Below are 27,595 nucleotides of genomic sequence, written 5' to 3' on the forward strand. Positions count from 1 at the left end.
TGTTGGGTGGTACGTGCTTGCTTTCTGCACCATCTGGAGCCCCTCGTCGTGATACCTCCGATGGCCACGACTCAGACGAGTGGCTCTAACCTATGAAAAGGCGCCGCCAGGTTACACAATAGGGGAGTTGTCGGCGTTGCTGCACACGCAGTTTGTCAGGCCATTGCGACTTTTCCGTACGACTTGCTCTACTCCGTGCTGCTGGCTGTCTGTTTGCACATTGTCTCACTGGCATTCAGGGCCAAGCATCAAAGAGTGGTGTGATTGATACATTTGTTGCGAATAGGAGTATAAGAAATCGTAACTAATTACGTAGATGAATAAATAAATATGTAGGTACCGCAAGGTAAAGTTCTAAACAGAGTAGCCCAGCCAATCCCATCCCAATCTGCGCCCATCGCCTATCCATGATCCCAAACGCCGTGACATGATGATTTATTTGCTCTCGATGCGCCAAAACTTCCAGCCTTCGCGCTCGAGGCCGCCGCCGTACACACCCACGAGCTGCTCGACACCCTCGGTACCCTCGGCGCTGAGAAACTTTTCAAGGTCAATTTCCATGCCACCCTCTTCGTCTTCGTCCGTGCCATTCTTGAGAACGGCAGGCCAGAGCACGCCGACGCCGTCGCCGCCGAGCGTGGCCTCAAACTTGGCATAGTTTTCATCCTCCAGGCGCTTCTCCATCCTGGCAACCTTGGCCTGGTCGACACCAGGCCGCAACAGGGTAATGGAGCATCCGCCACCGCCAGCACCTGTGAGCTTGGTCCAGCCAATACCTTCATGGTCAATCAGCTCTCGCACGCGCTCCAGGCGAGGATGAGAGACGCCCAACGACACCAGCAGGCCATGATTGATATTCATCAGCTCGCCGACCTTTTGTAGAGACTCCTCCTCTTCCTCGTCAAAGTCCTCGTGGTCAATGACTTCACCAGCTGACACGGTGACACGGTCCATGGCTTCGAGGATAGAATTCACCAGCTTAGGGTGAGCGTCCCTGAGCTTGCCGACCTTGGCGACCTCGTGGGCAGTAGACTTGGGCTGCCTGGTGTCGACCAAAAGCAGAGGCAGCTCGGGAAAGTCCCAAAGAGGACGGACGGCTGGGGGCTTGGCATAGTCGATGCGCTGAAAGACGACAGCCTTACCCTGGGTGGCGACGGTGTTGTCTACTCCCGAGGGGTTGCCGTGAATGCACATTTCGGAAACAAAGGCCCATCGGTTGATGCGCTCGACCTGCAGGCGGGCTTCCTCATGGGGCTGGTCGGGATGGGGGCCGGACAGGGTTCGCAGCTGGAGCAGCAGGGCGGCGGACATGCAGACGGAAATGGAGGCGCTGCTTCCGAGACCGGCGCCAATGGGAATGGTGGAGCGAAGTGTGTAGAGACAGCCGTGGAACGAGGGCATGCCGAGAGAAAGGAAAAGGTAGAGAAAGGCAGAGGCGGTATTCTTATGGACCTTGCGAATCTCCTCCGGATGGTCGAGCGAGACGACATCGAGTTGGGGCTGGAGGGCGTCGATGAGCTCAGGGTCCAGTTCGGTGACGAGGGAGTAGTATGATTTCTTCTTATCGGCGCGGTGGAAGATGTCCCAGGGCAGGTCGTCAATGTTCCAGGAGTGGATGAGGTCGATGTCGGGGAATCGCAGGGAAACGGTCCGTCTCGACTTGGAGAGGGTCGTGACGTGGAGATAGGATCGTAGAGAAATGGCGGCAGCAATGGCGGGCTACAAAGGTTAGCAGGTACACCTCCGACCCCCATTGGGGTGACTTTACCTTGCCGTAGACGACAGAGTGCTCGCCAAACATGAGAACCTTGCCCGGGGCCGAGACCATGAAAGCAGGGGCCATAGGGCTGGACTGCTTGCGCGAGGGGCTCACGCGATGCGACATGACGGCATGGGAGCCGCCGTTGGTGGCGCCATTGCCATTGACGTGCAAGTGGCCGTTTGTGCTTCTTCCATTGGCCATGGCCGGATCGCGAGTCGCGGCTGGAGGCATTTCGATAAGGGGGTCGGCTAGTAGTCGCGAGGCGATTTCGGGGGGCGCGGAGGTAATCGCAAAGAGTTTTTGGAGCAGCAGAGTGCCGAACAGGCTGGTTTATGTCTGGTGGAAAGTCGAGGCCAGTCACATATGCGATTTAGTGCGTGTGTCCGTCCCGTCTAAGCCGTCCAGAGATCGGCAGTGTTGGTGTAGCTCGAGGCTGTCAATGACGCTTGCGATGCTGGCGGGGCAGCGCAAAAGTGAGACAGGAGATGATGGAGAGGAGAAGAAGGCAGTAATCTAGCGTCAAGGAGCGCAGCGAGGCGGGGGAGGAATTCGAATTAGGGAACGGCGGCCGCACTAAAGGGGAGCGAAAGAAAGAAAGACGGCCGTAGTGTGGTGTGGTGGTGGTGGTCGAGAAGGCGGATGGGACGAGTAATGGTCAGGCGCCAATTGGAAGGTTTTTGGCGGGACGTGGAGGCGCGGCTTGGGGCGGCGTCGACTGGATCCGTAGTTATGACGATGTAAAAAGGGCCGAGTATTTTTGGAGACCTGGGGAAGATGTTGAAATGCAGCAGATGGAACGGTTAAAGGGGTCGTTGATCTTTTTTTTTTTACAATCTTGCACTCAGCGTCACATCCTTGACGTAGGCACTTGTAGAGAAAATGGTTGGAGGGCACTTGGGGTAGCAGTGGGCTTTAAGAGGGACAGGCAAAAGAGGGACAGGCAAACAAATAGGTACCTACCTACCTAGGTGGTAAGGACGGCGGGCAGCCTTGGGGAGGGTTGTCTCGACCCTGTCTGCCCATCAAGTACCATGTACGGAGTATAGCTCAGCTCACACAGAGGCAGATGGCTTGCATGATAGTGAGGTGAATCACTGGCAGCATGGACAAATGGATAATATGATACACACGTACACACACATACGGAGGACACACACTCTCTCTCTCTCTCTCTTTCTAATGGAGGCGTGCAATGTACCGATTGACAGGACGGCCTGGAGAAGCCGATACTGTCAGAAATGGCCCAACGCTAGCGCACGACTGAGCTGCAGCCACACAGGGCCAATACAAGGGGCTAGTTTGGCCGCTCGCACTGTTTTTATAGCGACCGGCAACGCTAACACAGCTGTAACCCAAAGTGCCCAAAGTACCTAACCCTTCTGGCCCCCTAAATGCCTTGTCCCCCCCTTCGTCTCTTGTGCACCACAGATGCAGGTTGGTTTCCATTTTTGCGCTAGAAAGTTCCTGGCCATGTACGACGGATGCTGCTTCTTCCTTTTCCATCCTTCTGCAGCCTGCGTATCCGGCTTGCTGGGACCGGCGGGCTGCGGCACTGGGTGCGTCCGGCTGATGAAGCCCGCGTCTTCTGGTTCCTCCTTCGGACCACAGCGTCGTTTGCTATCAAGACATTGACCAGCGGACAGAGTCATCAAGGACAATCCTCAATCAATATTGTACAGCCATGACTTGGCCTCCAATTTTTTTTTTTTCTTCTTTTTTTCTGGCATAGAGCCTTATTCATTTGACAGTAAAAAGATAAATCACTGCCCACCTGTTCTCCCTCCGATGCGCCTCCCGGGGTCCAAGACACGGCACGACTCCACAGCTTCGTACTCGCAAACAGCAGCGTCCCGAATACTGGCCAGGACTTGCCTGGCCTGGCCTGGCTCCGATAACAACTCCTGCAGCCTTGCGTGAGACAAGAAAGCCCTGCATCGTGCCCAATGAGCTGTGATACTGACGAGCAACCTCCATCTCCCTCATTTTTCCCCTCTTTCGCCATTTCTTGTTTTCCTTTTTTACATGCAATCGTGAGGAGCAAGTGCCCACTCCAATCCTGTAAGAGGCAGCCTATTGCGACGCTGGCTCTAGCAAAATCTCCTGGCCTTGTCGCATCTTGCATGTCGCCCTGCTGCATTCCGTGCCATCGCTCAACAGTATCGAGAAGAAAGCCTCATAATGCAGACAACGTCATTCCGCAGCAACTCCGCTGCGCAATCACCACATTCTCCCGCTAGACTACTCCCGTTTGCCGTTGAAACCTTGAAATGCGCCTCCAATAAACGCAAACCGCCTGCCCCTCACACACCTCTCTCCCGCTTCCGCCCAGGCGTCCATTCATTTTTCCCCGCATGCCAGGTCGTCGTCTGCAGAAGCTCCCCCCCTCCCGCCCAAGCTGTCTCGCCAAAATATTGACCCCCATGTACAATTAACCTACGTCTCACAAAGCAGCAGCTGCAATATCCCAAAGCAGTTATACTATCACACCGGCATCACTGCAATATCACAAGCCACTGCAGCATCGCAAGTCTATAAGCCGACTACCGATACACAAAGCCAGAAAAGCCATGCCCGTCACCGAATTCGCCCTCTTCACCCTCCGCGACAGCTACGATGCCGTCGAGCTGCTCGAGACCATCATCGAGTGCCAGGAGATCCAGGACGAATGGGTCCGCGCCCACCACCCCAATGAATGCGCCAAAAAGGCCTCGGTCAGCCGCATGTACACCGACGTGACCGAGCCCGCCCGCCACCGCATCGCCATCACCGCGCCCTGGCAGTCGCCCGCCGCCCACCTCGCATGGGTCGACACCCCCGCCAACAAGGCCGTCATGGCCAAGTTTGCCGCCTTTCTCCCCGACGACGCCATCCCAGACCACCGCGCCGTCGACATTCGCGACCCCGCGCCCGGCGCCGCCGAGAACCGCGGCTTCCTCTTCTTCCACATGGAGGCCGCCGCCGCCGCCGCCGCCACCGCTGACTGCCGCCGCGCCCACCTCCACGAGGCCTTTTCCCCAAAGGAACCGCTCGTGGTGACGAGGCTGGCCGCGCAGGGCGCCGCGGGGCGCGAGCAGCTGCAGGCGCGGTACGAGGAGCTCGAGAAGGCGCTGGTCGCCGAGACGCCCAAGGACAGGATCTGGGCGGGCTGGCGCATCGAAAAGGACGACAGCGGCCAGGAGGAGCTCGTCGTCTTTCGCAGCGCCGATATGCACGCCGACAAGCTGGCGCCGCTCAAGCAGTACGGCAAGCCTATAGGCCGCGAGCTGCACATTTCCGAGATTGCGCCCTAGGTTCATGCCGTCCAAAGGTGTGGAAAGTTCTAAATTTCGTGATGACACGATGCCCTGTTTCTGTATATTAGCGTAGAGGTAGTGGTCGCAAATACACCCGCTCCAAGGCGGATGCTTCTCTTTGCCTATCCATGCACCAGAAAGTTTCACCCGAGGATAACGGCCAAGTTTTGGTTGTGTGTGTACATGTCCTTTAATCGTTCATTTGAGAAACTCTCTATCAAGCGCGCGATTCAAGCACATAAAATGCAAGGTATTCCCGAGACGCCCAATGTGTGTGCATGTAGAATCCTTCATCCCCCTTCCCAAGGCTCGACCCCTGACCCATGTTGATGTTTGTTTTGTTTTTTTGTACCCTTTTATTCCATTCCGTCCCAATTTTTCGTTATTTCCTCAAAAAAGTGCAATCTAGTTGGTGCTCTTCTTGGAGACGTCGGTGATCTGGAGGGCTGTGTGGCTGTTAGCGGTTGAACGGAATGGGGAAGCGATCGAACCCTCGGAGCTGGAAGGGCCTTTGTCTGGCAAAAGGCAAAAACGCGCTTCGGAAAAAAAGGTCCTTCCAGCTCGGGATCGCGTCGCATTCGGGGTGTCGCGTACTGGGAGGCAGGGACTGCTTGAGCTTCTCGGCCTTCTCGGTGTCCTTGAGCACCAGGGTGTACAGGTGCTTCTGGCAGCGGACCTTGAACTTGATGTTCTGGGCCTTCTTGTTCTTCTTGATGCGCGCGGCTGCAGTATTCGGTCAGCAATTGTCCTCCTCAATCACACTTCCATCGCCCTCGTCATCGACAGTCGTCGCCAGGTCAGGCGTTCGGGTTTCCCGGTGTGCAAAAACGTACAGGAGGCGTCCTTCCGACGGCAGATCTCGATGAACTAAAACCGCAAGTCAGTACTGATGAATTCTTTTCCTCAAAAATTGAACGGGCGTTGTTCCCAATTCGCACCTTCTTGATATCGGCGACTTCGCGAGGCATTTTGGCGGTGTTGTGTGGTTTGACCGAAAAGTACGATTGAACTGTGAATAGAATAGATTGGGCTGGATTTTGCAGATATTATTTTTGTGCGCCGACTTGTCCACTCGCGGGGTGGTGCAACGCACGGGCCACATTTTCTTGGTTTTCGAGCTGTGGCTGGGCATTCTGTGGCTGGTGGGCCATGCGCCACATCTACCCTATTCTTGTCCAACGGATGGCGATCGCCTTGTGCTTTTCAGGATAAAATCAATCAAAATATACAAAGTATGTACAGCGGTCCCGTTGTTGTTGCTGCTGTAAATACTGTTGATCTTTACTGGCCTTTTTCAGTGTTGGTAGTGAGGCGCTGCGTGATTTGGCCTTACCATACGTTTGCAATAACAGCCTAGCACTCATGCAGAACTCAATGGAGTTTCGAGCTGATTGACTTAATTCCACGCGGTGGCACAAATTTCAATCAAAGCATGCTCGGAGAATTATTGATAAATTTTTGTTTTATTTTCCATTGAACCACAAACCTTCCTATTTCAAATGACGAAGTATACCGAATTTTCAACGTTCTTACCCGCAAAGCCACCAGCTCAATGAATCCGAGTCAAGCAGTTCGCGTAGCCATAGTTTGGATCACAGATATCCGCACAGGTCTCCTGGACCACAAATCGCCCATTCTCACACTTGCGAATCTTTCCCGGTCCGGCCTCCACATCACAATACGACCGACCCTCCTGTGTATTCCCGGGGCACTTGTCGTTGAAGCCTTCGGGTAGGCACAGCGCGTGCCCGCCGTTGCTTTCGCAGATGCCATCACAGAAGCTCGTGATTGGGAAGCGGCCGTTGGTGCACACGCGAATGCCGCTGGGACCGCCGTCCTTGTCGCACCAGACATTGTAGCTTGGGTTCTTTTCGCACGGGTCATCCCAGCCAGAGTACTCGCAGTAGGCCCTGCGATCGCTGGCGCGGTTGATGCACCGCCCCGGGCAGTGCGAAATGGCCTCTCCGACGTGCTTGTTGTTACAGTACAGAATGTCGCTGGCCGCTCCCGCCGTCTGGCACCATCGGTCGCCGGGCTGAAAGCCCCCGGGGCAGACTATGCCGTCGGCGACGGCGAGGCTGACGAATATAGCAGCAGCGGTAAGTGAAAGCTTCATGTTGATATTAAAGAAGTTGAAGAAAAAAAAAGGGTATAATTTTTGTAGCCAAAGGATTCTACTGAAGCAGAAAGAATTGGCGTCTTCATTCGTCTTACTTGTACAAATATCGGAGACATACCGAGGAGGGGGTGCGAGCCTTGTCTTGTCAGCCGCTTCCGCGAGGTAGCATCGTCTCGTATGCCATCTGCACTGCTCAGCCTTGCACCCGTTTCTAGCCTCCAAAGGATTCATCGCGCGGAAGTGAGAGTATTGCCCTAACATGGAGAGCCTGCCCGAGCTACGGAGCAACTCTAGGGATGCTCGGACACTGTCCGGAGTAAAGCTCGTCACAGTACGGACACACGTTTTCCGCACATCGCAATCGCCGTTACTCGTCAAAGAGAAACTGAAGATTGGGTTCATCGGCGCTCTCAATAGTTCCTGATTGATGTCCTTCATGGGGCTAATATGCGGACGAAGAGCTTGGGGCCCTTGTAACTTGCCGATTCATGTCAATGCCGTTCACAAGTCAACAACAATAGGATCATTCCGCAGCTGATTACCAGGGCCACCGACTACGGCAGCGTTGACCAAGATTGTGAACTCGTCGCTGCGTGGTCGCCTGAAGAAATGCGCCAGCCTCGCCCAGACGACCGCCATCGCCAGCCGCAGAACACCTCCCCACGCAGCCCAGCCCGTGAGAATTTCCTCGTAGGCTTCTTGTGCTCCGTCAAACAGGACATGCTCACGACCGTAGGCAGCGTGAATGTGCCCGAAGACACATAGACGAGGGCGAATGCGCCGTATTTCCTGCGCCAGGTGCGGACAGCCTGCCTGGTGGAAGTCGCGCTTGTCCAAGTGGTGTCGCGGCGGGCCATGTGTGACCATGATGTCTGGCCGTTGAGCTAGCGAGCCCAGAATAGCCTCCCAATGCTCCTGATTGTTTGGATGATATTGAAAGGCTGAAACCCCATATTTGGGCGTCCAGGGGCTGCCGAAAACCGTGAGGCTCCTCAAGGAGGGTTGCTCGTCTTGCGTGCCGCTCTCATGCTCAGTAGAGGGAAAGTGGAGGGTAGTCATCTCATCTTGAAGATAAATGATGTCTCCCCAGATGAGGTCGTCTCTCGTCTGGTTTTGACCGTAGCGGCGTTCTGGGTACTTTTTTAGAAATGCATTGTCGAGCAAGACGTCATGATTCCCAGCGACAAGTATCTTGAATTTGTGAGGCAAAGATTCAAGCCACGCGAGCTCCTGTTGCACCTCTGCAAACGACCCGTTCTCTGTCAAATCGCCGGCATGTATCAAAACATCGCCATCAGGCACTTCTGGACGTGTATTGTGCGTGTCGGAGATGCACACTACTCGGATGGAAGCCTTTCCCGACGCGGTTGGGGGCACAGCAGTGTGAGCGCGATGCGCTTTGATGAGCTGCTCGGCGTAGCGCCGTTCAGGAAACTTGCGCGTCTTGATGCTTCTCACGACAGGTTCAAATCCAGTCATTTTCGTTTATCGTCATAGACGATGGAAGTGGGAGGATTGGCTTCATGATACTTGAAAGATTTACGCCATTCTGCTTGGTCTAGTGGTTGGCAGAGGAGAATAGCCGCCGGGCCCGGTCCATGTTTGGAGAGGACGCCAGGCTGTCGCTCGCCTCCACACTGAATGGAGCGGCCACTGGCCGGATTAGCGGCGCCGCTTGAACTAACAGCGCTTTGCAGAGAGACTCGGGAGGAATTCAACCAGCGCTTTAAGCGCCCGGGAAGGGTCCGTGAGGGGGAACAGGGGGAAAGTAAAAAAACGAATCTAAAATTGACTGGTCAATTTCATTAATGGTGTGGTTTGACATGTTTCAGGCCAATTCCTTTGCACCAACCGGGCCATGTCGACCTAAAATAGCGACCTGCAGCACCAGTCACTGGAATCAATGACATGATTTAGCTGCCCGATTAAATTAACATCTAAGAATAGAAACTTCCATATGTTTCTTCGCTATTTATGTACGTGAGGAGACAGATAGGCTGAAACGAAGGCTGTGAAAAATAGTCGCCCAGGCTGGCCTCACGGCCGACCAGAACGGCCATGTCGTCACGGATTAATGGGCGCTTGAGCTCTCTCGAGGCAGTGTCAGTTACTCGAACGGATACGACGGGCTAAAATAGCTATGATGCATAATTGTTATATAAGATGAACCTGGACCGTCTAGGTTGGTCGGGCCTGTTGAGGCGCAACACCGCTCTTCCTTTTGTCCATTGGCTTCCTGCCCTCTCGGCTCCTTTCCCTCAGACCAATACTTGACGTCACTTCAAGCACTCATTACTCACTCATTATTCACTATGGGCAACTGCTCTTCTCAGCCCGAAAATGACACCGCACCGGCCCCTCGGCGAGCGCGGCAGTAAGCCACAGGCCCAATCACGATTGGCGCACCACAGGAGGTCATGATCCACGTCCCCAGGAACCGCGTGGACCGCTACGGTGTTCCTGTGCAGCAAGTCACACGGGACATTGAGAGAGATACTCTTCTTGCCGCACTGAAGCATGTCGCAAACTATGTCGTGCAGCGTGGCCAGACCATCACAGTCGTGGCAGTGGGCGGCGCTGTCAATACTCTGCACCTCCAATCTCGACGTGCCACCCACGATGTGGACATATTCGGTGCCGACTTTAGCAATAATGCCCGTGTTCTGTTGGACGAGGCCATGCATGATGCGCAAAGACACTACCGAGGTCTTGGGACGGACTGGCTCAACACGGAAACACAGATGTGGATGCCGGGACCAATCCATCAACAGCTGACCACGGCAGCCGTGAAGCAAAACATCAAAGTTTTTGACATGGCTGGCCTGACGATCTATGCGGCCCCATGGTCGTATGCCTTTTCCGCCAAAATCAGCCGCCTACTCGCTGGCGGAGACCAGGCTCGCCCGTATGATCTGGACGATGCCGTGACCTACATCCACGAGTACATCCGCAGTCATGGAAACCAGCCAGTCAAGGTGTCAACGGCAACTGACTGGGCTCGGCATTTTCGCCATGAGAGCACGCCTGAATTTCTGCGGACGCGGGTTAACCAGGCCTATCGCCGACAGTACGGACGCGACGCGTTCGTTTAGCCTCTTGCCTGAGTGGCGAGCACATTTCATCTCCAGGCTATTTCCTTGTTTATTAACGCCATGATCAGTATTTCTCAGCGGGCGGAATGGAAATGCAATGGTAGATACAGCACAGAGGGTATATTGAGGTTAGGCTTGGGTGGTACATAACTAAATATGTAATAAAAAATGCAAATATCTCACTTGGCATTAAATCAGGTGAAAGATATATGTGGTTTCCACAGCAATATGTTCTTTTCCAGAAAGTCTGGGTCGGCCTTTGAGTCGCTTTTACCCGTCAGAAGAGTGCCATTCAGAGTCGGAATCACGAGGGTGTCCTCCAATGGAGTCACGGCTGCTGCCCACTCTGGCACCTTTTCCCATGGCCGCAAGTGGTCTGGAACGTTTCTAGCTGCTTCAGCCTCTTCAGGGGTGATCAAAGATGGATTATCGCGCCGTAGGCCAAGCGCAACACGCTCGTTGAATGACCGCAAGAGTAGGAACGTGCATCCCGCGAGAAACGCATATCTCTCTGCATCCCCGTCTTTTGGGTCGGGAATGTCTTGAACAGCCCAATTACGCTGTCGCCAGAACGCCTCAAGGCAGTTGCGATAGTCGATGACGTGATCTAGAACAAGGAACTCGTAGAGTCGATAGAGAGCAAACAACGACGAATCCTCAAACACGCCTTCTGGAGCACCGAATTTGCGCGCGGTAATACCCTCCCAGTATTGCGTCTGATTCTCCAAGATGGACCGAGGCGGAGGCGGAGGAAACACAGGATAGTCTGCAGGAGAAGGCGAATAGTCTCCGTCGTCAGGAGTATGTGGCGGCCCAGCCGAGGAAGCGCTGGCTGTGTGACAGTCAGCCGGCCGCCTTCTGCCCGGCCACCAGAAGGAGGGCTTCCTTAGCCAATCTAGTAGAGAAGAGCGCATGCCGAAAGCGAGGTAGGAGAGAAGAGTACGGCGACGGTAACTCAATTCTTGTTTGTTCTGATGCGCCGACGGCGATTTTGACGGAAGCTTGTCCTAGTTCAGAGGTTGGAGCATGGTGAACTGCCAGGCGCGTAACACTCTGGCCTAGGGGAAATCACGTGCTAAATCACTACGGTTCGCTCCCCGTCCAGCTTCAACGGAGGAGATGTCATGAGCTGGGATTAACTTTGGAACTTTTTTGCTCCCTATCAGGATCGGCAGCAGCTGAGTGTTTCGCAGGAAATGCGACCAATGTAATTCTTGTTGGTGCTGATGCAGTGGTGCAAGCGCCTACCAAGATCCACTGGGGAGGCGAGCGAGTTCAACCTGGCACACTGCAACGAATAAAAGCTGCAGCATGTTTACCATACAGAATATGTATTTTTGAAACTTGAACATGGCAGCCGTTAGAGATTAGATGCCCCAGGCTGAACAATTTTTTTACTAATCGATGCGAGCTCCTTGAGATGTGTCTCCTATCCAAGTGTCTTGGCCGCTAAAACCGCGACATGTGCAGGCCACGCAGTCACTTACGTAGGTACAGTACCTCCTCCACCACGTGCTGAAGTTGTAGACCTGGCCTTTACAGCTTCACCAGTCAGTCACTCGACTCATCTATTTTGCTTCATCGCTATCAAAATGCCTACCATACTGGACAATACGCTCAAGTCAAAGGTAAGTGCTACCAATCTAGCCCGGCCTGGGGAGCCGCAAACTAACTCTTGCAGAACATGGTTCTTGGTAAGTGGCGACGGGGCCTGTCGCGCTCACAAGTCTAATATTTGTCGCAGCGTTTGGAGGCGTAGTAGCTGCTGCTACGGTATGGATGCTCTCTGGCGACATGTTTCCTGCCGAAGAAGACCCCAAAGGAGAACCGGATACATGGACAAGAGAAGAGATGCGAAGATGGCTCGAGGCTGTGAGTTGTGCCCACGACGTCCGCAACTACCAGTGGCTAACTGTAAACACAGCGCAACCTCTTTCCACAGTCAACTGATACGCGGGAGCAATTGCTGGCCCGAATCAAGGCAAACCTAAGAGTCCCTCGCAAGTAACCGAGAAGAACAATGTACCTGCAACAAAAATAGTTTAATAGACGCTGTTGGAATTTGGTTCTTAATGCTTACAGACCCTTTGTTGCCCCAGTATTCACCTCTGGAGATGTCTTCGTCCGACTACGTAACTACTAACTACCATGCCATTCCAGGACTAACAACGCCACTCAGCAACTGGTACTAGTCCCAACACGAGCCATCCCGAGAGACGTACTTAAACTCTCCGACTCTTCCATCAATCTCGAAAGCAATGATATCTTCGAAGCTACTGCGCCAAAGCTGCAACCCAATCGCCTTGTCGCGCCCGTTTCTTACCACTCGTCATATAGTAACTCAGCGCTACCTATCACGCACCTTTGTGGCTTCAACCATGGCTGCCAAAGCAATCCCCGTCATTGTTTGCGGCCGGCGCGAGGCAATCGGTGAATCCGTCGCTGCCGGGCTCAAGCCAGAATACGAATGTATGCATATTCTTCAACGCTATCAGTTGTAGCACCATAAAAGCCTCACCTGTATTGACCGCCAGTAGTGGTGCACTTTGTCAAAACGCCCGAGGCCGGCGTCAAGGACCTGCCGCTAGTTCTCAAGGGCAGCGAGCCAGAGACGGCGACCAGCAGTGTCGGCACGGGCAACATTGTCGACGGGGCGACGGCCATTATCCTAGGCGGAGGCTACGATGACAACGACTACGAGGCGATGCGCAAAGCCGTCGATGCAGCCACGCTGGAGCGCCGCCCCGTCTGGCTGCGCAACGACCTGAGTGTCGAGATGCCGCCCCCGGGTCCAGAGTACGGAAAGGCTGTTGTTGTTCGCGTCAAAAACTTGCTTGCAAAGCTTGAAAAAGAGAAAAAACTGGATGGATCAGACTCCGACAGCTATTGGTATTAACTAGGAACGTAATACCACCCAGACAGTAGGGCGGGACAGATCGTTCTCCTACCGTACAAGAAGCGACCCATGCTAGGAAGAAAATTCAGCAAACAAAAATGAAAACAATTCGTTCGCAAAGCGTGTATAAATTATGCCCATGCGTCAATCTCAATGCACATGCATCACGTGTATCAATAGTCGCGCGTGTGGCGTTGGGCTGACTTGAGGCTGACTCGCCCTATGTAAGTTGCTCAACTTCAAGCTTCGCAGAGACTCACTCCCGCCCATGGATGCCACAACTTTTGCGGCCGACAAGGCCGTAAAAATTTCCCTCCAAGACGACGATGAATATTTAGGAGACGACGATTTCCAATATGACGCTGCGGTGATATCCAGCGAAGAGATTGGGCAAAGTCGGTAGACTCACAAGCTGCTCATCGCCACAATCAAGTTAACGAGAGTACTTTTCAGGCTTTGTGACATGTGCGCTGACAATATCGCGGTTTGGCCACTACGCGACCGCGTCCGCCGCTCTCCTCGTCCTCCGGTTCGAGCTCGGCGGACCGCCCGGCAACCGGCACCGCTTCAAGTCGGCCAGCATCCTCGCGCGGCTGCGCCCTCTCGCCGGCGACGCCTCGTCGCTTAGCGTGCTGAAGTACTGGCCGGAGAGGCACCACGATGCGCCTTCGGCGCAGCACATCGAGCGCAGGTTCGGCGCCGGTCTGGGTTCCTCCGGCGGCGGGATGGCGGCACTCAGCACCTCGGCGCAGCGCTCCGTGTCGTACACGCGGCACGCGCAGCGGCGCATCCGCGGTGTGGCGTCTGGCCGGCCGGTTCTCAACCAAGTGCAATGGACGCTCGAGGAGAATGAGTTGGAGCAGGACGGCGTGTGGGAGCATTTTCAGCTCGCACTGCTGGTGCGACACGACGGCAAGTTTACGATTGATGTGGGCATCAAAACGAAAGTTGGGTTTAGCACAGATCCGCGGAAATATTTGCTGAGGCCGTTGAAGGGTAGCTCGGGGACGAAGATTGTCGATCCGAAGACGCCGATCGGTGAGGCCGATGAGGCGCTGGATGGGAATCCGGATCTGCGTGGCGTTGAGTTGTCGGGGTTCACTGCCTTTGGATAGGTCACCACAAGAGGAGCTAGAGAACGGGCGCATAGCCAATTGCCATGTCAAATAAAAGTACAAAAGAAGAAGAAATTCTAGAGAGAAGACGAATAAAGTATAAACTAAGAACAACGAGCACAAGATCAATTCAGCACTGCATTCCTATTACCAGGCACCACCGACCAAGTTGGCGCGTAAAAACAAGTTCACCGTTCTGTCGCAGCTCCTCCGGATCAAGGTACGCGCGCATACACAAGGTCCCTGCTAACGCAAATACCCGGAAAATCACGTATACCTCAGATCGTTCCCAGTTCAAGTGCTTTGCGTTGCGTCTAGTCACGATGGCATTTGGCGTTAACATAGTGACTTGACACCGAGTTTTGAAACGAAAAAATCCTTAAGGTCCTCATAGTCTGAATCGAGCGCCACGTTGCCATGGATGCCTGTGAGCTGGACCACAGCGTATCGGATGTCTTGTACCAGCAACGCTGTCCATCTGATTGTACCATAATGAGGGCGAAATCTATCGCTCGGGGACAGCGCGCCAAGTAGGGAACCGACCAAAGTCTCATGATGGAGAAGGAGGGTAGCCGCGCCGCCACAGGCCACTATTCAAGGCGCTCAAAGCCAAATAAATAAGCGCGCGGTATGATCCTTCCATAAGACATATGTGGAGCTCGGTTTAGGGCTTCAAAAGTTTACATAAGACCCGGCGCAGTTCCGCAGCCTGAGCATCAAAGGCCACTTGGACTTGAAAGTTTCACGATTACATCATGACGTCCATCGAAGAATCCATCACTATTGATGCGCCTCCGTCTAAAGTATGGGCCAAGCTTATGGACCTTGAGTCGTGGGCAAAATGGAACAGCTTTGTCACGTCCATCGAATTGGAGCCACCATTTGATGAAATATCTGTGGGCAGCAGACAAAAAATCACAATTCAACCAAAAACGGACGCAAGTGGCGACGCTGAAAGCTATACAAACGTTACTACATCACTTATCCCGGAGCGCGAACTACGCTGGAGAGGCAAAATTTTTGCTGATTTTGTCTTTTATACCAACCACTGGTGCTTATTGGAAACTCGTGAGCAGCAGAGCGGATCGGAAATCAAGACTGTCTTTAGCCAGGGCGAGGATTTTGGCGGCCTGCTAGCACCAATGGTTTCGATTACTGGAAAAATGACGCAACTGAAAGAAGGTTACGCTAGGATGAATATGGATTTAAAACGTGCTGTAGAAAACGATATTTAAGTTGGCCAGGAATGGATTTTGGTGAAATAGCATTAGCTTGCAGTTGCGTTGAATTGCATCCGGCTGTGAGCAGGCGCAACTAAGCACCCACCAATAAGGCGGCCAATTTACTTGTCAACTAAAATAAGAGACGTTATGATTCTTTGCTTTGGCTATCAGGGTCTCTGTACATCTGAGAATACCAATTGGAAAGGCCGATGAGGCCCTGCATGCCAAGCTAAATTTGCGTGACGTCAAATTGTATAGCTTCACTGGCTTTCGACAAGTTCTCATAAAAAGAACTGGCTTTTTTTTTTTGAATGTAACAATCAAAGCTACTTTAGAGCAGTACATAAAATCATCAATTGACCTGATTTAACATTTATGAAACCATGCTCCATGAAGTACAAAACCTGCCCAGTGAACAGGTTCCGGTCGCGTCGCCCTCATCGACAACACACTCTGCTGCACCGCACGCGCCAGATTGACCACGGATCCCGTCTCCCCAAACGCCGTGTAAAAACTCTCCGAGAACGCGCGCCCATCGGCGCTGAGAATCGGCCACAGCGTGCCCAGCACAGACGTCGCGCCGCAGAGCAGCAGTACGGGGATCATGCCCTGCGGCTCGTCGCCCGCGGAAAACTCCTGCGAGGCCGAGTTGCACGCCATGAGCGTGACGTGGGGCGCAGACAGCTTCAACTGCGTAATCATGTCCCGCGCGCTGAGATGGGCCGAGGGCGACGCCGGGCCGAGCTCGTCGCTGCCGCTGAGGAGCAGGGAGTCGTCAATGGCGTCGTCCCAGTGCAGAAGATCCGACTCGTGGGAGGAGCTGGCCAGCACAAGGGACTGATCGAAGCGGGATGCCTTTTTCTTTCCGAGGATGGCGTGACCATGGTAGTGGATGATGTGCTGGTCTTTGCACTTGGCAATGAATTCCTCGGGCGAAACCCCGTAGTCCACTTTGGTGTCGAGCCGCGACGCGACCGATTCCAGAGTTACCTCTACTTTCTGCTCTTCGGCTGACTTGGTACCACGGTCCCGGCCAGCTTTGCCGTATACTCCAAACACGGCTGAGCTGGACGCTGCTGTTTCGCGCTTGCTGGCACTCTTGTAGCAGTTGAACAGCAGCGATAGCGAGCTCGTGTACACGATTGGATTGCGCTCAATCAGGAGTTGGCCGGCAACGGAGAGCGCATGCAGGGGCAGACCGTGCATCACACCTGAAGGACATAGCACCAAGAGATCACCAGGCTTGCTATGCTTCTCCAGCGGCTCTACCAGCCAGTCCAGCTCAGAGAGCGCATCCACTGTCAAGAGGTCGCCTAGAAACTCGGACTGCGCAAGATATGCCTCTTTCCACGCCTTCACATCCTCAGTGCCCCGCAGAGTAAACGGCTTACGCATCAAGCTCTTCATAGCGTTTTCCAAGGTAAAGTCGAGAATCTCTATATGCACTTGGCCCGCAGCGTCAATGATGATGATGTCGATGTGAGAACTGGTGAGAAACCAATCCACCATGATCATCGATGATCCCGTTTTGCTCATAGCATAGTCGGCTGCCATGGACTGGACATCATGTAGAGCAACGCCGATATCGACTTCCCCAGCGAGTGGCTTTGTACCTGCCACATTATTCGCGACGGTGAGCGAGGCATACGGCGTTTGTACGGGCTCCAAGCATTCTCCTGCATAGATCAAGTCAACCACGCTTCTTCCCTTGCCACGCTGCATCCATGCCCAGATATCCTCTGACGAAATATTGTCTTCCGGATTCATCACCGCCAGAATGTCGTTGGAGTCTTTCAAAGCCGTCATGACCATGTAACCAAATACATATACATCGCTGCGCCCGTAGCTGGCCACCAAATGCTGCTTCTGATCCAGAGAATCCAGTCGCGAGGTGGCAGTCACATGTTTACGTGACACATCCATACAGTCGTCCGCTTGGTGCAGTAGATCTACCACCACTTTGCCCCAGTTTGGCTCCTTCATTTTGAACGCGCATTGCGCGGCTACCAGCAAGGCCGCGCGCTGTGTCTGCAGCTGACCATTTTCACCACAACGGGCCGCTGCCGTCTTGGCAATGGTAAAAGCTCGATCTCGCTGAGCATACGTGGTCGTCTGGATGTGCAGTACACCTTCAGCGACTCGCAAGTCCATCGCATTCTGGATGGAGGCGTAGTCGCCCGAGCGGAGCTTCAGATCTGTTCCATGACGAAGCACCTTGAAGATTGGCTCCATGTAGGCATTGAGCTGGTCGTGCAGCTCAAACGCCTGATCGACACATTCGTAGTCGAGTAGCCGGTCCAACAGGTCACGCTGTTCAATATACAGTGCAAGTAGTTCGCTCGCATCCAGATTCTTTGGCTCACCTAGTGGCGCTACAGCCAATGACATGTTTTCCTGCGATGCGCCCAGAAGCTCTTCGGGAACAATGCCGATGTTCGAAAGCTTGTCGAGGAACTTGCGGGCCAGGTCCTGGAATCCGGCCTGCTCGCATGCTTCAAAGCCGTCGATGCCAAACTGTCGCACTTCTTCCATATCATACTCTTCGTACCCGCTTGACATATTCTGCAGCCTAAGGATCATGACCGTAAAGATGTGATACATGCCCGACATTCTGGTATGAGGATCATTGGTGATGCGACCCTCAAACTCTGCTGCAGCCATGGACCAGTATAGCTGCTGCGTCCAGTCCCCTATCTTGTGGTAATACATGCTGTAGTACAACGCATATCGCCTGGCGATTTCCCATGCGCCGGTGTAAGAGTACTCCTCCAAATATGTTTGGCACCACACGCTTTGGCGACCAAGCGCAATCTGGCTTTGGAGCGGCGCACTGCCGAGGGCAATCAGGCGTGTCGTCCACAGGTATGCATTGTTGCCGCTGGTGGCGCCGAGCAAGTCTGACAGCGCGATAATCTCGTTGACCTGAGTCGGTTGACGAACGTAGTCGATGCAGGCCATATACTCTGTCACAGCCTTGGCAGCGAGATTGTAATGCGCTGCGAGCATAAAGTCCTGCACCATGGCCACGTATTCTCCCTCGACCACGGCAGATGACAGTGGTCCTGACAGCGCGTCGAGGCCACCGAGGGCAATAAATGCCATTTTCGCTTCTAGCAGGCGCAATTCGTTGGCATACTCGCTCTGGCCGAGAAATGCGACCGCATTTTTTGCCTCGGTTATGAGGATGTTTGCTATCTCAAATGTAGCGCGATGCGCAATCGCAGTGGCATTTTGTATATACACGCGCGCGGCAAGCAGGGTATCGCGGACACCATGGTCGAGAATTTCCTGCAGTAACACCTTCGAATCCACTTCATCGAGCTCATACCATCCGGTGAGCACGTTGAAGATGCTCAAGGCAGCATGTGGATTCGAGTGCTGCAAGAGACGTCGAACAACAGTCGTCAGTCGAACGGCGGCGTCCTTTCGCAGCAAGGGCAAGGGGTAGTCGTCGAGATCTTCACTCCCAGATTCTGTATTCCGCGGTCGATTGGTGGCGTCTTTGGAATTGTACACAAAGTGTATACATGCGTGCATTCCGCGGTGGAACTCGGCCTCGAGAAATAGCTTGACATGGGTCAGCAGTGAATTGTCGTTCAACTCAGCATGATTCAAAATTCTTACTGTTGTTTGATCGCATACTCTCAAGTCGATTTCTTTCAAGGAGCGATTCCAAGTTGCATGACCCACTGTGAGGTATTGAGACATGGCCATGTCCGTCAGCATCTTACACCGTGCTTGCGCAAGCCTCAGCAAGTCGAGCATGGGAGGTGGGAGCTTGGCTTCCTCATCCAGTAAGCGGGTCACAAATTTGTCAAGAGTCAAATAATCTCCTTGTGCATTGCATGTTTCTAGCCGTAAGAGTATCGCATTCTCTGTCGTTGTTGAAGCTTTCGGGAGGCGATCGAGGGCGGCTTGGGCCTCCCTGTAGGCACCTATACGAAGAGCCTGTCTTGTATCGAATATCTCTATTGGCTCGACGTCCGAAACTGGAGGCGCCATGATGGATTCAGCGGCAAAAAATACGGATTTTCGAAAATCAGGCCTAAAACTCAAAGCAACAAAGAAAAAGATCTTTATTAAGAAGAGGTGGAAGCTCCGCTGTCTTTATCAGCATCTCCAACTCGCAAGCGCCGTGCATGGGCAATGCATGGCACGAGGGTCCTGCAAGGCGTCGATAGCGCAAGAGGCTAAATCCTCAAGAGTGCGGATAACTGGCTGATTACGCTTTAACTAACATTTAACTCTGTCGCGACCGCCACAGTGCGGCTGAATTCGATGGACAGCACACCCTAGCAAGGCGTTCAGCTCCGCCCGCTTCAATACGTAACTCCGCCACTGACAGAAATATACTGGCCGGTGATCCATCTCGACTTTTCATTGACTATCAATAAAACGGCATCCCCGATATCAGCAGTCGTACCGGCCCTGTTTTCTGCCCTCGTCAAAGCGATTTCGGTCTCCATGAGTGCCTGCTCGTGGCCTTTCGGGTAGAGATCGGTCAGCACGGGGCCGGGAGCGATGGAGTTGACCGTGATGCCTCGGCTCCGGCCAAGCTGTTTGTTGTCAGCAGCGATTCTCCTTATTATGTATTGTTCATGGAATTGATTTGTAATTTTCACCGAGTAGGGGGCAGAAGGAAGATGGAATGCATACTTCGCCGGCCCAGGTCCAGGTGAGGCTGTCCAGAGCAGCTTTGGACGCCGCATATGTCGAGATGTTTACGTTGCCTCTCTTGGAGTTCGTCGAGCTGATGTTGATGATACGACCGCCGCGGGGCATGTGTGGAAGAACTACATGAACCATGTAAAATGGGCCAAGCACGTTGATTTGGAACACATTGGACAGCTGCTCCAAATTGAGCTCTTCCGTGATGGGGCAAAAATAGGCCACGCCAGCATTGTTGACTGTATACCATCGTCAGAACATATTTGTGATTGATGCAGTATGTGCGAGGCGACTGTTTACCCAGAATATCAATGTGCTCTGTATTGAAGCCTTCCAGGGTCTTCCTGACGAGAAGCTTGGCGCCCTCGACCGTATCGAGAGACGCTTGCACCGCAATGGCCTGTCCTCCAGCCCTACGTAGAGTCTCACAGACTTGAGCGGCGCGGGTTTTCGAAGAGTCTGACGCGAAGTGGACAACTACAGAGGCGCCGTTGCGAGCGAGGGCGAGAGCGATTCCCGCACCGATGCCATTTTCTCGGCCCGAGCCAGTAACAATGGCGACTTTGTTTTGCAAACTCAAGGTGTCCGGCATGTTGATATGGTGGATTGATGAACGAAGATAAGAAGGACTCTGAAGGAAAAGCTCGATGTTTTGGATATAGTTGATTATATGCGTGTGGAACAGGAGCCGAGTAAGTAGAGAATGCTGGCAGCTGTCTGCATTTTATATTCCGTAGGTTGAAAACTTCCAGTATATATCCATAAGATACATCTTGAAAACAACAGCCTCAACGGTTAGGTGCAACCTATCCCAACCACTGCCCCCCAACTCTTGACCTTCAAGCTGAGCATGGTGGACCAGTCGCAGCCCTGGGAGCTGTGCAAATGGTGATGGGCTGCTTCTCGGCATCCAAATCTGTGTGCCGTAGATGGAGTGGATCGTCGAAGAAGAAGGCCTAAAAGCCTTATTGGGGCATGATTCCGGGCCGTTATGAACTTGGCAACCGAGTTATTTAGCGGCCGTTGCTTATATTAGGCAAGGCTCATTCAGCAACTAGTTGTTGGGATTGCACGTTGTACTGGCACTGCGGCACAATGGGACAAGTGATACTAGGTGCGTCCTGTGTAATCTGTGTCTTGATTTACTTGTAGGACCAATATCAGTAATGAATAAATATACATTTATCTTTACATAGTCGTAATGACGAGCCCAATAATTCACAACTTGCCATCGTTAGTTATGCACGCCTTGTGCAAGCGGCCCACTATTACATAAGGATCTCGGAAAGCTCCCCCAGACGCCTCAACAGCCGTCATCTGCCATCGCTCCGACTACGCTCAACAATATTCGCAGTGTGCTGGGGCCGCGAGCGAATCGACATCAACGACGAAGACCACACACATCACCTTCTTGCTGCCACCATGTCACTTGACGACCAGCCGAACCCGCTCGCCGAGTCTGGCGTGACGATGCGCTCCGACAGCGAGCAGTACTCGCCCGGCGACGAGCTCTCCACCTCGCCCGAGTCGACGTCCAGCTCGCCCGTCATCCTCTACACGCCCCCGACGATATGGTCGCTGCTGCGCGGCACGGCTATCAACATCCTGCTGCCATTTATCAACGGCATGATGCTCGGCTTCGGCGAGCTGTTTGCCCACGAGGCGGCGTTTAGACTAGGATGGGGCGGCACCAAGGTAAGCTTTTCCGATGATGGTAAAGGGACTCATATACAGTCATCTATCGCGAGAAAGCATGGGCAGATGAATTGGAGTGTGCTAATCGGCTGCCACCATAGGTCTTCCCCCTCACGCGGAGAAGAGCACACGCAATCGGCCCTGGCATCGAGGCGCGCGAAAAGCGCCATGTGCCGGGCGTCTCGCTGTCTGATGTTTCGAGTTTGGAGTAATACAACGGATACAACAATGGCTAGAGTTTTGTGATTTTACAAGCATTTTGTTATTATTAAAGAAAGCACGCATTAAAGAGTTGTCGGAAAAGGGTCAGGCCCGCTGCCACGGGATATTGCAGTGCCTCTGCACCTGCACACAGATACAAAAAAAATGAACAAAAGCTCATCACTAACAAATACATCCTCTCCAGTGCTAATTTGCACTAATTCAAGCATGTATTGGCACTGTTGTCACGATCCTCCAGCTGTCTGGCAGTTGGCCCCGACATTTATCCGGTCCGGTTGTCGCTGCAAAAAAAGTCGCCCACCTACACACACCAATGGACCCTGTCCGTTGACCAACCTCGTATCTCAACCGCATCACATTGGCGCCATGATTCCCAGCAGAGGAATTGCCCGGTCCCTTCCTTCGGGAATCACCAGCGGCCTATCAGCAAGCCGATTAAATGTATGGATTGCCCACATCCGCTCTCACGGAGCCTCCAGCCAGGCAAAACGCCCACATCCCCCTAACACGAGACTTTTCTCTAGGGCCGCACATTCGCCACACGATCGATCCCGAGTAGTCGAAATGCCGCCCTCATCTCCGGCCACGGCATGCGCGCCCGCCTCTTTCCTGCCGGTGCCGGCGTAGCAGCAGCCCCAATGGCCCTCGGCAGCGTCGCCGCGAGCCGCAATCTCTCCCTCTGGGGCTGGGGCGGCGGCAGCAGCAAGGCCAGCGAGCAAGCCGTCGAAGAGGCGAACCGGACTGCCGCCGCCGCCGCGCAGGAGCAGCAGCACGCGGCCTCGAGCGCCACCGACGCCGTCACCGACAACATCTCCGCCGCACCATCCCTGACCGAGCCGTCCGCCAACGCCACACCACCCCTAGCCAACAGCGACCTGAGCGACTTTGGCAGCAGCAGCGGCCTCAGCGCCGCCGAGATCCTCGACCTGTCGCCCAACGAGCTGGGCTACCTGCAGGCGCTGGGCCTCGACAACGGCTGGGGCCCGACGTCGGTGATGCAGTGGACGCTGGAGCACATCCACGTCCTCACGGGCCTCGGCTGGGGCGCCAGCATCGTCGCGTCGGCGTTTGCGCTGCGCGCCGCCATGCTGATCCCGCACGTCATGCAGTTGCGCAACGGAGGGCGCGTCGCGCACATGCAGGCCGACCCGCGTGCCGTCGAGATGAACCGCCTGACCAAGGAGTCGCTGACGGCCGGCCAGGACGGCATGGAGAAGCGCCAGCAGGCAAAGGTCCTCGCCGACCTACTGAAAAAGGAGTACGGCGTCAACAACTGGAACCTGCTGTGGGTGGTGGCCCAGTTTCCCTTTACGATTGGCCTCTTCAAGCTCGTGCGGCAGATGGGCAACTTGCCGGTCCCGGGCATGGATCAGGCTGGTCTCTTGTGGTTCGCAGACCTGACGGTTCGCGACCCGTACTTTATCCTGCCTGCGCTCGCTACGGGTGTCATGATTCTGTCCTTGCAGGTGAGTCCCATCTCTTTAATGAGCACATTGGTCTTCTCGATGCTAATCCAGCTTTCTTTTGCTTAGGTCAGCCAAAAGTACATGGCTGAAGCGCAGAAAAAGATGATGAAGCCCATGGCCTGGGCACTGGGAGGCATCGGCTTCCTGTTCACCAGCTTCCTCACCGCCGGCGTTAACGTCATGGGTCTCGCCTTTGCCAGCGCCACTCTCCTCACCTCGCTCATTCTCGAGATCCCGGCCCTGCGCCAGCGGTTCGGCCTCCTGATGGGCCCTCCTCCGTCCCCCGCCTCCGCCGCCAAATCTGCCGCCTCCTCTTCCGCGGCCGCTGCCTCTCCCATCCCCGCGCACATCCCCAAGGGCATCCGCTACGAGGCGCCCCGCGGCGGCTTCTCCGCCGCCAACGTGCGCACCACGACCGCCGAGGAGGTCGTCAAGCCCGCGAGCTTCACGGAGCGCGTCAACACGAGCTTCGCCGACGCCAAGCAGGGCATGTCGCAGCAGCTCGGCAGCTTCGGCGGCCGCTTCGCCGCGTCCGACGCGGAAAAGGCGGAGCGCAACCGCAAGGAGCTGATAAAGAAGCTCGAGGACAAGCGCAAGCAGCAGGAGCGCGACGAGTTTAGCAGAAAATACAAGGGAAAGAACTAAAAAAAAAAGCCCAACGCCAGTGGTTACTTTATGGGCTGCTTTTTCTTTTTCCTTTCGCGTTTTATAGACTTAGTTTTTGGACCTGGTTCGAGACGCGTGTAAATACTACTCGACGGTTGTAGTGGTGAATGTGGCGGACAGCGTCTTTGTATACTACCATAGAAAAAAAGGGACGAGAGGGGTGATGCAGACAAAGGGAAAATATAAATCCATGTACAACTTATAATGCAAAAAATACAGCCATCTCACTATACAATTCTACAAGCCTTCCAAAAAGAATTATGTGATCGCGATTGTGTCTGATTTTACAAGTAAGAACAACCTGTGTAGCCCGTGTCTATAACTGTGGTAAGCACCATCTATACTTAAGTAATACCAACAAACGAGGCATGCAAAGCAGAAATAAAGGGAAAAGAAAAAGGTTCACGAAGGAGAATAGATATGTCGAGAATAAAACATTACGCTAACGATGGTGGCTAAAGTTGTATTCATTTCGTTCATTTGGAGTGCGTGGGGTGACATGGGGGTTGGTCGTGACAGGGCAATAGCGTAAAACAGGCTGGTTTTCAGCGCGGTGGCATGCTAAAGAGCGCATCTAGTTTAAATATGGCGTTGTGCAGAAGAGTGCTGGCAGCTCAAAATACGGTGCCGTCGCTGTCAATGAGGATGGGGGGCTCCTTCGTATTTGGCCGGTTGATTTCGGCGATTTCACGGCCACCCTGGTCAATGTTAACACGGGCTGCATTATTATAAATTTGGGGCCAGTCGAGTCTGCACATACCTTCCAGCTACCAGCTTCCAACAGCTGGGCCAGCGTCATCTCGTTTCCTGCCAAGTCCTTCTTCATATGCTTATTGACCTCGAGGGTCAAGTGGTCGAGGAGGCCGACGGTGGCCGCACGCCACTCGACGATGACATCATCGCTGGGCTCAAACATGGGTGCTACCTCGACGCCCTTGACGCCTGTGCGGCGGCAGTAATCTGAGTAATTCTCCAGGCCGCGATCTACATCGTCCTTTTTCAAATTCAAGACGCCAATGTCCACAAAGAGGCCGCCGTTGCGGTATTCAGGCAGACCAGTCAGGAGTTCGGTACCGGCAAAGTGCATGTTGAGCAATGACTGCATGGGTTGCATCAGCGAGTATGTCAGCCACTGCGTGAGCTTGTGGAACGGGACAATAGATTCCCAGGCGCCAGCTCCTTGCGGCATGCTGGCGCAAGGCCAGGCATCGCCCAAGGAGACGCCGTCGATGGATGTGCGCGACTGAGGCCAGATTGGGGCCAGGCCAGACATGAGCACGTTCCATAGAACGGGCAGCGGCACAATGAGGATAGAAGATGCTTGCGTGGAAGGGTGTGAGAGTAGGTGATCAATCATATTTCCGGGTCGGCCCGTTTCGCCGAAAAACTCGGTCTTGCTCTTGAGCGCATCGGATAGCTTTAGCAGCAGGTCCGTACGGCCGTCTAGTCCGGCAAGCTCGTTGCCGGGCTTAGACTGCAAGCCGGCGGCCAATTGAGCGACAGTCAAGTTGGCGAGACCTTGAAAATCGACTTGGTACTTATTGTCGGGGTTGCCCGAGAAGAGGCCCTGGATGGTGTCAGTGTGGCGCTTGCATGCGGGGTAACGTGCACTTACAGTCTTGAACATTTCCAAGCTCGCAATGGCCAGGCCCTCGGATCTCCTGTACACCTTGCCATTTTCCGTGCTCTTGTAGCTCCAGGAGGTGCCGGCGCCGGCATCAAGCAGGACGCTGACGAGAAACAGGTCAATGAGGCGACGGCAGCGTTCTGTGTTATCCACAGTGGAGGGCCAAGTGGAGAGCAAGTCTGCGATACGATCGCGGCCGCCAACGCAAAAGTGCTGGTAGCGACCATGGCCGGGGATCGTGTTGAACGGCGCATCGTAGTCTCGCTGCGTCATACAAGATTAGTTTTTGAGGCAAGGTAGAGTCAGCCTTGGCAGAGCCAGAGGCAGCCAGAGCAGGCGAGGCGATATGCATACCTTGATCAAGCCCGAAACAAAAGTGACGACGTCAGGGAACTTGGTCATATCAACATCAAAATGGTGTAATTTATTGGCCATGAGCTTGTCAAAGACGATCTTCGTGCGTTCGCGAACGGCGCCGAGGCTGCGCAGGTAGCCAGCGGGGTCAAGCTGGGGATCCGGGGGGCGAGGAAGATCCATCTTGGGAAGCTTGACAGGCGACATGGGCGAGAGAGGACTTCCCGGCGTAATGCTTCCAGCCGACACTCTGTTGATGACAGAGCGAGACGTTGACGAGGCGAAGCTGTTTGTGGACTGTGAGGTGGGCAGGGAAGCGTCCCCGCGACGGCTCTTATCCTTGCGGGAGAAGAGACCCATGACGGCGTGAGCTGCAGCAAGCGACGCGGCTGGGGGCGGTCTCGGAGTCTCGGTAGCCTTGGCTTAATTGGATTAGTGCTGCTGAGCGCTGCTTTGCGGTGGTGCAGCCCGGTCCTTTGCTCTGCTCGTATCGGGCGGTCGATTGGCTCCTGCGTCAAGGCCCGGTGTACTGCAGGTGCTGATTCGCTGTAGTGCTGATCTTGTGACTCGGAGATGGCCGGCCGGGCTTCAATCGCCGTGTTGTTCCCCTCAATTCAATGTATTATGATGACATTCGTCGTAAGACTCGGCGGTTTCGCACAGCGGGGGGGAGAATTCAGCGAACTTTTGGGCGACGCTGCAGGTAGACGGTCTTGGGTGCGGGGGGTGTGGCAGATTGGCAGCCAGCGTGGGCGCTTGCAGGCGGGCAGGAGGCAGCGCTGTTGGTGGCGATGGGCGATGAGCGACGAGGGGCAGACGCGAAGACTTGCCAGTAACAAACACACCGCAACAACGACAGCAATGCGATTGATGCAAGACGAGAAAAATCACAATCCAGACTACTGTGCAATGAGGAGAGGAGAACGAAAAAAAAGAAGTCGGCTAGCTATTCGCCCGGGGTCCAAGCCAAGGTCGCTCTTTTTGCACGCGAGGATTTGCCCACACCATCTTTCTGGACCTGGTCCAGCGCCGTTTCTTCTTTCCCGTGCCCCCTCTTTGTGCAGGGACCAAAAGACAGGGGATGGCCTCCTAGTGCTGGCCTTGCTGGGGCCGTCTCCTCTAGAATATGAGATGGGCTGAAGTTGGGCCTCCAAAGACGAGCTAGCTGCGTCGCCGCTCTTGTCTGCCCTCTGCGGCCCAGCACTTGAGTTTGTGGCTGGCTGGTCTACCTCGAACCGCCGCCGGTCCAAGCAACCGACCCAAATCAATGCGAGATACAGCCAAGCCATCAAGGCGGTTCCTGGGTGGTTCGGATGTTATCCGCTACCCACCATTGGCACAACTGACGTTGACAGAACACCATCTTCGCATCTGCCGTACTGGTACCTCGTGGCAGA

The 27,595-nt window shown here is 54.2% G+C and overlaps 16 protein-coding genes across 16 annotated transcripts; 8 read left to right on the forward strand and 8 right to left on the reverse strand.

Moving 5' to 3' along the window:
• Window positions 1–435: 435 nt before the first annotated feature.
• LMH87_002938 (uncharacterized protein) lies at window positions 436–1,993 on the reverse strand (the record flags this gene model as incomplete). The annotated part of the gene is made up of 2 exons (XM_056194478.1): window positions 436–1,719; window positions 1,769–1,993. 2 exons carry the CDS (start codon window positions 1,991–1,993, stop codon window positions 436–438), a joined length of 1,509 nt encoding a protein of 502 aa, XP_056051413.1.
• Window positions 1,994–4,329: 2,336 nt separating this feature from the next.
• Window positions 4,330–5,052, forward strand: LMH87_002939 (uncharacterized protein; the record flags this gene model as incomplete). Its single annotated transcript, XM_056194479.1, has 1 exon — window positions 4,330–5,052. One exon carries the CDS (start codon window positions 4,330–4,332, stop codon window positions 5,050–5,052), a length of 723 nt encoding a protein of 240 aa, XP_056051414.1.
• A 408-nt stretch (window positions 5,053–5,460) lies between these two features.
• LMH87_002940 (uncharacterized protein) lies at window positions 5,461–6,023 on the reverse strand (the record flags this gene model as incomplete). Its single annotated transcript, XM_056194480.1, has 4 exons — window positions 5,461–5,501; window positions 5,650–5,778; window positions 5,889–5,922; window positions 5,994–6,023. The coding sequence occupies 4 exons, from the start codon at window positions 6,021–6,023 to the stop codon at window positions 5,461–5,463; spliced, it is 234 nt and encodes a 77-aa protein (XP_056051415.1).
• A 581-nt stretch (window positions 6,024–6,604) lies between these two features.
• On the reverse strand, window positions 6,605–7,405 carry LMH87_002941 (uncharacterized protein; the record flags this gene model as incomplete). The annotated part of the gene is made up of 2 exons (XM_056194481.1): window positions 6,605–7,232; window positions 7,293–7,405. 2 exons carry the CDS (start codon window positions 7,403–7,405, stop codon window positions 6,605–6,607), a joined length of 741 nt encoding a protein of 246 aa, XP_056051416.1.
• A 270-nt stretch (window positions 7,406–7,675) lies between these two features.
• LMH87_002942 (uncharacterized protein) lies at window positions 7,676–8,653 on the reverse strand (the record flags this gene model as incomplete). The annotated part of the gene is made up of 1 exon (XM_056194482.1): window positions 7,676–8,653. One exon carries the CDS (start codon window positions 8,651–8,653, stop codon window positions 7,676–7,678), a length of 978 nt encoding a protein of 325 aa, XP_056051417.1.
• Window positions 8,654–9,591: 938 nt separating this feature from the next.
• LMH87_002943 (uncharacterized protein) lies at window positions 9,592–10,266 on the forward strand (the record flags this gene model as incomplete). The annotated part of the gene is made up of 1 exon (XM_056194485.1): window positions 9,592–10,266. One exon carries the CDS (start codon window positions 9,592–9,594, stop codon window positions 10,264–10,266), a length of 675 nt encoding a protein of 224 aa, XP_056051418.1.
• Window positions 10,267–10,460: 194 nt separating this feature from the next.
• On the reverse strand, window positions 10,461–11,180 carry LMH87_002944 (uncharacterized protein; the record flags this gene model as incomplete). Its single annotated transcript, XM_056194486.1, has 1 exon — window positions 10,461–11,180. One exon carries the CDS (start codon window positions 11,178–11,180, stop codon window positions 10,461–10,463), a length of 720 nt encoding a protein of 239 aa, XP_056051419.1.
• Window positions 11,181–11,728: 548 nt separating this feature from the next.
• On the forward strand, window positions 11,729–12,274 carry LMH87_002945 (uncharacterized protein; the record flags this gene model as incomplete). Its single annotated transcript, XM_056194487.1, has 5 exons — window positions 11,729–11,753; window positions 11,818–11,894; window positions 11,948–11,960; window positions 12,011–12,138; window positions 12,191–12,274. The coding sequence occupies 5 exons, from the start codon at window positions 11,729–11,731 to the stop codon at window positions 12,272–12,274; spliced, it is 327 nt and encodes a 108-aa protein (XP_056051420.1).
• A 250-nt stretch (window positions 12,275–12,524) lies between these two features.
• LMH87_002946 (uncharacterized protein) lies at window positions 12,525–13,162 on the forward strand (the record flags this gene model as incomplete). Its single annotated transcript, XM_056194488.1, has 2 exons — window positions 12,525–12,735; window positions 12,804–13,162. 2 exons carry the CDS (start codon window positions 12,525–12,527, stop codon window positions 13,160–13,162), a joined length of 570 nt encoding a protein of 189 aa, XP_056051421.1.
• A 268-nt stretch (window positions 13,163–13,430) lies between these two features.
• LMH87_002947 (uncharacterized protein) lies at window positions 13,431–14,277 on the forward strand (the record flags this gene model as incomplete). The annotated part of the gene is made up of 2 exons (XM_056194489.1): window positions 13,431–13,557; window positions 13,616–14,277. The coding sequence occupies 2 exons, from the start codon at window positions 13,431–13,433 to the stop codon at window positions 14,275–14,277; spliced, it is 789 nt and encodes a 262-aa protein (XP_056051422.1).
• A 755-nt stretch (window positions 14,278–15,032) lies between these two features.
• LMH87_002948 (uncharacterized protein) lies at window positions 15,033–15,512 on the forward strand (the record flags this gene model as incomplete). Its single annotated transcript, XM_056194490.1, has 1 exon — window positions 15,033–15,512. The coding sequence occupies one exon, from the start codon at window positions 15,033–15,035 to the stop codon at window positions 15,510–15,512; it is 480 nt and encodes a 159-aa protein (XP_056051423.1).
• A 354-nt stretch (window positions 15,513–15,866) lies between these two features.
• Window positions 15,867–19,265, reverse strand: LMH87_002949 (uncharacterized protein; the record flags this gene model as incomplete). The annotated part of the gene is made up of 2 exons (XM_056194491.1): window positions 15,867–19,067; window positions 19,125–19,265. The coding sequence occupies 2 exons, from the start codon at window positions 19,263–19,265 to the stop codon at window positions 15,867–15,869; spliced, it is 3,342 nt and encodes a 1,113-aa protein (XP_056051424.1).
• Window positions 19,266–19,819: 554 nt separating this feature from the next.
• Window positions 19,820–20,760, reverse strand: LMH87_002950 (uncharacterized protein; the record flags this gene model as incomplete). The annotated part of the gene is made up of 3 exons (XM_056194492.1): window positions 19,820–20,056; window positions 20,157–20,407; window positions 20,469–20,760. The coding sequence occupies 3 exons, from the start codon at window positions 20,758–20,760 to the stop codon at window positions 19,820–19,822; spliced, it is 780 nt and encodes a 259-aa protein (XP_056051425.1).
• Window positions 20,761–21,590: 830 nt separating this feature from the next.
• On the forward strand, window positions 21,591–22,075 carry LMH87_002951 (uncharacterized protein; the record flags this gene model as incomplete). Its single annotated transcript, XM_056194493.1, has 2 exons — window positions 21,591–21,863; window positions 21,965–22,075. 2 exons carry the CDS (start codon window positions 21,591–21,593, stop codon window positions 22,073–22,075), a joined length of 384 nt encoding a protein of 127 aa, XP_056051426.1.
• A 376-nt stretch (window positions 22,076–22,451) lies between these two features.
• On the forward strand, window positions 22,452–24,196 carry LMH87_002952 (uncharacterized protein; the record flags this gene model as incomplete). The annotated part of the gene is made up of 3 exons (XM_056194494.1): window positions 22,452–22,526; window positions 22,610–23,551; window positions 23,618–24,196. 3 exons carry the CDS (start codon window positions 22,452–22,454, stop codon window positions 24,194–24,196), a joined length of 1,596 nt encoding a protein of 531 aa, XP_056051427.1.
• Window positions 24,197–24,831: 635 nt separating this feature from the next.
• Window positions 24,832–26,558, reverse strand: LMH87_002953 (uncharacterized protein; the record flags this gene model as incomplete). Its single annotated transcript, XM_056194497.1, has 5 exons — window positions 24,832–24,915; window positions 24,978–25,316; window positions 25,374–25,784; window positions 25,833–26,108; window positions 26,199–26,558. 5 exons carry the CDS (start codon window positions 26,556–26,558, stop codon window positions 24,832–24,834), a joined length of 1,470 nt encoding a protein of 489 aa, XP_056051428.1.
• Window positions 26,559–27,595: the final 1,037 nt, after the last annotated feature.

This window comes from Akanthomyces muscarius, chromosome 3 (genome assembly GCF_028009165.1).
Source record: "Akanthomyces muscarius strain Ve6 chromosome 3, whole genome shotgun sequence".
Classification (NCBI taxonomy): domain Eukaryota; kingdom Fungi; phylum Ascomycota; class Sordariomycetes; order Hypocreales; family Cordycipitaceae; genus Akanthomyces; species Akanthomyces muscarius.